At 47.1% G+C, this 8,880-nt stretch overlaps 1 protein-coding gene and 1 long non-coding RNA gene across 2 annotated transcripts; both read right to left on the minus strand.

Annotated features, from left to right (window-relative positions):
- Positions 1–667: 667 nt before the first annotated feature.
- LOC149335392 (uncharacterized) lies at positions 668–1,917 on the minus strand. Its single transcript, XR_016284483.1, has 2 exons — positions 1,686–1,917; positions 668–1,564 (listed from the first exon to the last, which is right to left on the minus strand). It is a non-coding gene; the product is annotated as an uncharacterized LOC149335392 (long non-coding RNA).
- A 5,429-nt stretch (positions 1,918–7,346) lies between these two features.
- LOC149335393 (uncharacterized) lies at positions 7,347–8,614 on the minus strand. Its single transcript, XM_089553913.1, has one exon. It carries the CDS (start codon positions 8,612–8,614, stop codon positions 7,658–7,660), a length of 957 nt encoding a protein of 318 aa, XP_089410039.1. The 3' UTR covers positions 7,347–7,657.
- Between the last annotated feature and the right edge of the window lie 266 nt (positions 8,615–8,880).

Genomic DNA, 8,880 nt, shown 5'->3' on the forward strand with positions numbered 1-8,880 from the left:
AGTTAATTAATTATAGGCAAAAATGTCGAAATTGCGTCGAAATAGCGCGGATGTCGATATAGCTACGGGAATGGTGTGACGTCACATCCACCGGAAGTCGTCACGGCATAGTGAAAATTGTCGCAGAATGGCCGGAAAAACGTCGGATTTGTGTATAAGAGGGAAAATGTGTAATTAAGCGTAATTAACACTTAAGATCCCCGAAAGATGTATCCCCGAGCAAGAACACAGTAACACACACAAGCGCTTGTGTGTGTTACTGTGTTCTTGCTCGGTCCTTGTTTTGTTCGCGCAGTTTTAAATATGAACGATTCAGACCAACTAGCCCGCCATAAGTATGTTCCTTGCCTAGAGTGACGGTGTGCATAGAGTAGATATGTCATGTTTGTAGAGTGTCCTTGATGTGTGTAAATGCACTGCCAATATGGGATCACGCACTGCAGTTTTCTACGCAGCAAAGAATACTTTTGCCAATGAACAAAGAACAAGAAGCATGCACAAACTAGGAAGAGAAGGTGTGTTTGTATCTGGATGAACACTTCACTCCTACCTCACTGACAGTGACAGACAGCGCTGTCGCTACGTTCTTCATTTTGGTTTGTCTTTGACTTACCAAAAAAAAAAAATTATTCACAAAAGATCGAGGACAAGAAACATGGTACACAAATTCAAGCAAACAAGACAGCAAATACTTTTATTCAGCGAAAGATAATGCGAACGAGAGCACGTACAGGAATCCAAAGGGGTACTCTGATTGCAAAAGCGTCCTCATCGTATTAGCTGCACTTGCGATGGCCTTCGCTGCGTTACATCGCACAGTTCTTGTTTTCCGAGACTTGTAGAGATGGAGATGCGGTCGCTAAACAGCGTTACTCACGTTCTCGGCTGGCTGTCTCGTCACCTCAGTGGTTCCTTGGGCGCGATTTCCAAACGCTCTGTAACAAAGTTTGCTACATGGTCGAAATGGCGTAGCCGTTGTTGGCCTCATATTTGGCCTTGGTCGCACGGTGTGTGGATGACCGACCACACTGGTAGCGCACACACATGAGGTGGTCACCGTAATGGAGTCTGAATAAGGGAACCGGCCAGTGGTTCCGTTGCAATACCACACATCAAATGTCGTCCTCACTTCTTTACACCTGTAGTCAGCACCGGAGCTGCAGATGTTGTCCGTGCAGTTACACTTCACACCTACTATCTTGGCTGGTAATCTGTACGGCTCGAAGTCGATGTCAATTACGTAGGGGCAGATCGAGCGCTGCCCCAACGCTTTGGTGTTTAGATGCGGCACACATTTGTTGGGCACGGAAGATGACCCAGTTGGTGCTGCCCGAACAGAGTTCGACGTATATGTTGCATACAGAAGAAGGTATCCAAAGAAGAGTCGCATGTTCTGCATGCTTTATTCTAAGTTATCAAAAGGCTGATCTCTCGGTGCTAATTTTGTAGTAGTGATCAGAAGCAGAGATGATAGGATAGGTGTTCCCGGCTATTCTGAACCTGGAAGAACAGTTCATAACTTCTTTACGGTCGAAGTTCTGTGTTGTCTTTCGAAGTCTCGCCTCTAAGAAAACACACAAAGACACTATATCACCCTCCTTTGAAGATGGAGCGTTGAACAGAACTTCAGGTGAAGTTTTGTCACAGAAGAGAAAAAATCCGGAATCAAAAGAATCTCTTCTCACCACAGGGACTTCGGAAGATTGTTCCTCGCAGTAATCTTTAAGTGATGCCTTCAACTGACCTCCTGCGTTGCTGACACAAGCTGGACCCAGACTTCTGAAACAGCAGGATTCGTAGCAGAGTGACTTCTGAGGTAAACGTAAGGGAGTCCCTCATTTGACGTTCCCATTATCTTATCCGTAATCAAGACAGAATGACAAAGAAGTCACGACTGCTTGTTTAGCCATGCGTGAATATCGGGACGCTGTAAGTTTGCCTTCATAACTCGTTGTCAGCCAAATGAGCCTGTTGTTGTGCAATCCCTTCTTTATCACAGCAATCCGGTCGAGTGTGTGGGGTCGTCTTCTTCCTGGTATTCCCATGTGAAAGCCGAGAGGAGATATGCAAGATAACGGTCGATAAGGAAACTTCAAGAGCTAGTCGCCATTGCTATGCAACGCGACGAGGAAGTGATTTTAGAAAGGTAATATTCGCAAGTTTACATGAACAAAGGCTAAAACTTGTGACACGATTTTTTACCCTTAAGATCAGAGGGTTAATTTGTATACCGTGAAGATAATTTCAAGCGAAATTATATCGTAGATGTTCTCGCTAAGCAAAGAAAACATCCCGAAAAGAATAAACCACTTGATGGGCAATCTTGTACTTAATGAGCCACTTCAATGACTATCGATTTTCACATATTCATTGTAGAATCTCGAACATAAATATGCTGTTTAATCTAACTTTTACCGGGCTGCGCTAGTTTAGCGGTCTTACTGAAAAAATTACGGGATGATCATAAACCTAACGCGACAATAATTCTGCGAAAGAAGTTGGATTTACCCCCGATTACTTACTTTGATGTTTTTACTCCACTGAATGCTCTCACTCAGGCATGAGCAGTACCGAAGAGATGTATTTTTTGATACCTTACCCTTCGATACATTTTGTGTATCGGTATTAGTTATCGCTTGCCAAAAAATGAAAGTATAGGAGTATCGTTATCGAAAATATGTTTTTTTTTTGTGTGTGTATTACGTATTTTAACAATGCTCGATAGTAAAAAATAAGGAGTGTGCCGCATATTTTTAGGTTGCTGTAAGACTTTGGGCCAGCGGCGGCCGCTCAGGCAATAGCGCGCTGAATAAAGGAAAAAAAATTACATGGAACTTTAGCGGCTAAAGTGGTGAAAGGCGAAATCCTGAGTGCTGCATTCTGCTACGCGATTGTTCACTTCACATTCTGTTGATGCATTAATTAACTGCCAATTAATGACGCTTAATCTTTGCCTTTAGGAGCGGAACGCGACAGCGTGTTGTAGCGCTGCCAGGAAGTCCACGGAACGCCACCACCCGTTCAGCGCGATGCCTTAATTGCCCTTTGAAGGCAACGCTTTTTGAGGAAAGGAAATGCCGCAGTAATTCTCTATCATCTCGGTGGACACTGCAGGAACCGCACCGTACAGGAAGGGAGGGAATAGAGTGAAATAAGAAAGAGAAAGAGGGGCCGTAATGTAGAAAATGAAAATTGTATTTTAGGAAAGGAAATTACGGAGTAACTGTCTCACATATCTCGGTGGACACCAGTCGAAAATTGTATTTGAGGAAAGGAAGTTGCGCAGTAACTGTCTCACATATTTCGGTGGACATCCGCCAAATACGCGACGACCATTTCGACCAATCTGAAACGCGGACAAATTTGCTGTCACGTCTTGGTCACGACAGTATGAGCCATTAAAGGCTTTCGCCTTAAGATTGGTTTGGTTTATTCGGGTTTAACGTCCCAAAGCGACCCAGGCTATGAGGGACGCCGTAGTGAAGGGCTCCGAAATTTCGACCACCTGGGGTTCTTCAACGTGCACTACTCTCTACTACTCTATCACATCACATGGGCCTGCCAAAAGATAGACGTGGTCCCCAAAATACAAAACCCGAGTGCGGAGCAGTGGGAGACTCTGCTGTCCAGCGACCGCTGTGAAGACCAAGAAGGTCTGGTACAGCGAGCTCAACGGGCGGCAGTGGCCAGCGGAGCCCTGGACTGAGGGCAACCGACCACTGATTAGAGGCGGACGACTTCGACAGAGAAGACTCCTGGGGGTAAAATCAAGGAGAAAACGTCTCTGAAGATGCTCCCAAACCGCAGGAAAAAGGACTAGAGTAAAATAAAGTTTTCCTTCCTTCCTTCAACGTGCACTGACATCGGAAGATGCCAAGGCCGGTGGCCCGGTCAGTCGTCTTTCTTCCTATGTTCACTGCTTGCCAGACAGGCGACATATACAGGGTGTTTTTTTTTAGAAGGTCCAAAATTTTTAAAAAAAGGTAAACTGCTTTAGATTTATTTTAGCACTGGGGCTATACTGGAGGCTACGGCGGGCGCCGGGCAAGAGGAAAACTGTTTTAATTAGTTCGCTTATTAACTAAATATGTTAATTAACTTTTCTAATTTTTGTTTTAAGGGATATGTTGTATTCGCAGAATTGGAGATCGTCCTCTAAACAGTCCAACCAAGAAAAAACAATTTTAATTAAAAAATTTTCACGCACGTTACGAGGCGCGAAAAAGTCACCCTGGTAGGCATCTTCACACTGTAACGCAGCGGCGGGAGCGCCTCTGACGTAGTTCACTCCGCCCTGCGCTTTGCGTCAAGCGTCCCGGACTGGCGGCCTGCGCTATCGCTGCTTATCTCGCTTCGCTCCGCGGCCTCACGGAATGCCGCGCTGGAACAAAAACGCATTGACACAAAGTGCAGGGCGGAGCGAGCGCTCACAGACGCTGTGTTACAGTATGAAGCTGCCTACCAGGGTGACTTTTTCTCGCTTCGTTACGCGCGCAAAAAATTTTTTCATGAAAATCTTTTTTCTTGGCTGGACTGTTTGGAAGACGATCTCCAATTCTGCTATTACAACATATCCCCTAAAATAAAAATTATAAAAGTTAATTAACCTAATCAGTTAATCAGCGAACTAATTAAAGTAGTTTGCCTCTTACCTGGTGTCCGCCGTAGCCCTCAGTATAGCCCCAGGGTTAAAATAAATCTAAAGGAATTTACCTTTCTTTAAAAATTTTGGACCTTCTAAAAAAAAACACCCTGTATGTTGCGCTTCTATACACACTCAGTGGCAGAAAGGAAAAGGAGGCAAGCACGCTTTTATGACAGAAACAATACCCCGTCACCCTTACGTCAAGTTGCAGCAGTTACGAACATAAACGGAAGACTTTCGCCTTCATGCTCGGGAGCTTACAGGACATTTGTTCTTTTCTTTGTAAGCACTATAAAGGTCAAGCACTCCTCCACACGCGAATCAATCGGGTCGTGAGCGTCTGCGGCGTCGGAGGCATCAGCTCAGGCATTCCTTTCGTTTACAGGGACAACGCTATAACAGTCAGTCCTCAAGAGGCACTAGCGAGGATCCTCGGATGGTGCCGCCGCGGTGGCTCAGTGGTTATGGTGCTCGGCTGCTGACCCGAAAGTCGCGGGTTCGATCCCGGCCGCGGCGGTTGAATTTCTTTGGAGGAGAAATTCTAGAGGCCCGTGTACTGTGCGATGTCAGTGCACGTTAAAGATCCCCAGGTGGTCGAAATTTCCGGAGCCCTTCACTACGGCGTCTCTCATAGCCTTAGTCGCTTTGGGACGTTAAGCCCCATAAACCAAACCAAACCTCGGATGGTGGAGGTGGAGAGGAAGAGAGGGGTAAAGAGGAAAAGGGAAGGCAGCGATGTGGAAGGGTGGGGGCTTTGCTTCAGCAGACATGAAATTCTTGGGGGCGTGCAGGAGAGGTGCATAACTACCCTTTTGGAACAGCGGACACGTCAGTCGTGCTCTAAGCTAAGTGGCGGTAATAACAGATGTGCGCTGCATGCGTTGGCATTGACCACGTTGTAGCAGAAACACGGCACCGAAGCCATAGGCCGTCGGCGTTCATTGTGTTCGGTGGCGTTGACAGCGTTTTATATTCCGATCATTTTAAGGAAAGGAAGTGCACATAACTGGCTCCCTGGGTCAGTGGACGCCTGAATCGCGCTTATAGGTACGTGGGGTGATGAGAAAGACATGTGGGCTGCATGCGTTAGCGCTGACAACGTTGCGACAGATACGCGGCACTGCTGCAATAGGCCGCAGCGTTCATTGGATGAGCAAACTCTCGCGATCAACCATTTTAACTGCCACCTGCCAGGGTGGCGGGGTGGGTGCGCTGCCTATCCAGTGTCCGGAACGCGCTCCACGTTACAGACGCAGGTTCAGCAGTAGTTGAACAGCACCATTTTTTTCCCTTAAATCCAACGAAAGGTCCAGACTGTGAATAAAGCTAGAGTGGGAACTAGACTCTCTCTTTGGTTTGGTTTGGTTTATAGGGGTATAACGTCCGAAAGCGACTGAGGCTATGAGGGACGCATAACTGCATATATATATATATATATATATATATATATATATATATATATATATATATATATATATATATATATATATATATATATATATAATTGAACAAGCATCTAAATTAATTGTCAAATCAAAATTTAACGGTCAATGGTGTGAGTGAATTCAGTTTAACACAAACCGGTAACACAGTTGGAGTCGCAGTGCCAACGTCTACCTCTCCGCATCAATCCGCTTCGACTTTTCTGTCTGAAGACTTCGATAAACCAACAGCATCCACAATGTCCTGCATGCACTCTTTCGGTGCTCTTTGCATCTTCAACTTAATTGAGAACCCGATAAACAACGAACGCCTCGGAATATGCTTCGAAACTACTACGCTCAAGCGTGCTTTAAAGCTGCAAGATAATTAGATTAATTAAGGGTATAAAATATCGAGCTAACGAGTGTCACGAAGTTTTTTAGCTCTGCTTTGTCATTGACCTTGACTTGAAACCGCCCTCACGTGCCCTTAACACTTTGCCACGCAAGCGCTTTCTCTGGAAGGCTTACACCGACGCGCAGCCGTTTGCACAGTGTTCGAGATTGTTGAAGGCGCATTAGACGCCTCGTCTTTAAAATCGAAAGTCACCACTAAATTCAGCATGGCCGAGAGCGACGAGCACTCAAACCTCGGCGACTGTCGCTGGCATTAGCTGCTGCCGCGGATGCCGAATTGCTGTGCTCTTTGGGCCGAACCTCGAGCAGTTTTCATCATCGGATGCTGAAGCTTGCACTGCCGATCTTATGATGCAATGATCATTTCATTATTTATGCTTCGAGAGCACCTTGGCGAAAGAACGCCTTCGTGCGTTCCTTTTTTTTTTTTGGTTACTCGGGAGGAACTCGAAGCCAGAATTTTTTTAGGAAACTCATTCGAGATAAGCCAAGCACTAGGTTAAAGGAAAGGTTTGGTTTGGTTTATGGGGTTTAACGTCCCAAAGCGACTAAGGCTATGAGAGACGCCGTAGTGGAGGGCTCCGGAATAATTTCCGACCACCTAGAGTTCTTTAGCGGGCACTGACATCGCACAGTGCACGTTAAAGAACCCCAGGTAGAAGTTTGTGATCAACGGAAACAAACCCACACACTCTACTTAAGAGAGACATTCTGAAAAACCTATACCAACGCTTTGGCAATATTTTAAGCGATAATAAGGATGCTGCAATATAAATGCCGTGTTTGTGAAATGAAGCTTGATGACTTAAAAGCATGCAGATAATGCGGCTTCAAAAGAACTGATTCAGCTCTACAGCTTATTGCCAGACACGTCACAGCTGTTTTTAATTTTCAGTTCCTTCGCTCGCGCATTCTTGATTGGAACATAAGCACGGACACCAGTGCATGTTCTGCGCAATAAACACGGCCTGGCGCGATACGTGTCCAACTTGCATTACGGTGAGAGGTCCCGAGAGATCCTCACATTCAGTGCACTCAACATAGCCATGAAAATCTGTTGTAATGTCTCATCTTTCCTTCGCCGTGTCCCCGGTTGTCTAGACGAAACCGCCTGCTTCTGAAGCACCATCTACTTTGGCGCTTAACCTGGCACTATGAGCCTCACAATATGTCTCTAATGGGAGCTCGGAAACGTGGCTTCTGACTGACTATTTCTTGCCGCTAGTAGCCTTGCCAGAATTGTTCTTGAACATCCGGGATTCTTCAAGGAGTTTTCTTTGTTCTCATGATGCTTCTCCAGGTTGGGTTTGCTTCGCGCTGTATCCTTCTTCTTGTCGAACGCCAAAGCGAACTGTATGTACTCCCCACCGATGGTCCAGCACCTCGGATCCTTGACTGCCTTGATCAACTCATTCGTGGACGTGAACTTCACTTGGACGCTGTCGTCCGGTAACACGTCCACTACACGTCCTGTAGGAAAGAAGGTGGCCAGTTTGTCCTGGACGCGAAACTCCTCTGGGACGCCATGCAGATTCAGTGTGTCGTCTAAAACTTTCACAGTGTGTTTCGGACGGTTCCAGCGTGCACCGCAGTGGAAAACGTGGATCGGATGTCCCCTCAATGTAGCCTCCTTGAGGGCCTTCGCGGTTTCGACCGCTTTCTGCTCACTTTTAAACTCCGCAATGGAGCTCAGTAGTTTGCAACCGTGACCAAACCTGTGGCAGATCCGTACGGCGTCTGGGCAGAATAGCTTGACCTCCTCGACCGTGACCTGATGTTGGAAGCCGCTGAGCTTCAGGCTGCGCATGTCCCTGGTTTTGTAGTCGAACACCAGCGACTTCGGGATGTAGTCCTGTAGCCGGATCCTCTTTGGCGGCGCGGAGCTTGGCTTATTCCCGGGGCACTTGCGGACCGTGCCAACTTTACCGACACCGCTCGCCGCGGCTGCCTCAGAGCCTGCTCTCGGTGGTTCGGCATTCAGCGGAGGCGTCCGGGGTACTGGTTTCGACGACAATCCAGTGGGACCACCCTTAACACAGAGATCCTGGTCGCTGTCTTCTTCTGGCCGTTGACCTTGCTGTTCACGCCAAGGCCTGCTTTCACGGCCCATGTTGTTGCGCCCTTGTCCCATGTTCAGATCGTTGAAGCTCCTACCAACACAGGGAACAGTGGTGCGATTCTCTTTCTCGTCTTCGTTGTGTTCCTGCTGTCGCCAACGTTGTCTTCACTCAGCTGCACTAACCAGGAGTTAACCCGCCGCAGTGGCTCAGTGGTTAAGGCGCTCGTCTACCGAGCCGTAGTACCCGGGTTCGAACCCGACCACGACGGCCGCGTTTCGATGGAGGCGGAACGCTATAGGCGCCCGTGTCATGTGCGATGTCAGTGCACGTTAAAGAT

The sequence above is a fragment of the Amblyomma mixtum genome, chromosome 7 (genome assembly GCF_055824585.1).
Source record: "Amblyomma mixtum isolate Tamu chromosome 7, ASM5582458v1, whole genome shotgun sequence".
NCBI lineage: Eukaryota > Metazoa > Arthropoda > Arachnida > Ixodida > Ixodidae > Amblyomma > Amblyomma mixtum.

Bases quoted from the DNA above. Each gene is read 5' to 3' on its own strand.
- LOC149335393 (XM_089553913.1), bottom strand. From the start codon at position 8,614: ATGGGACAAGGGCGCAACAACATGGGCCGTGAAAGCAGGCCTTGGCGT.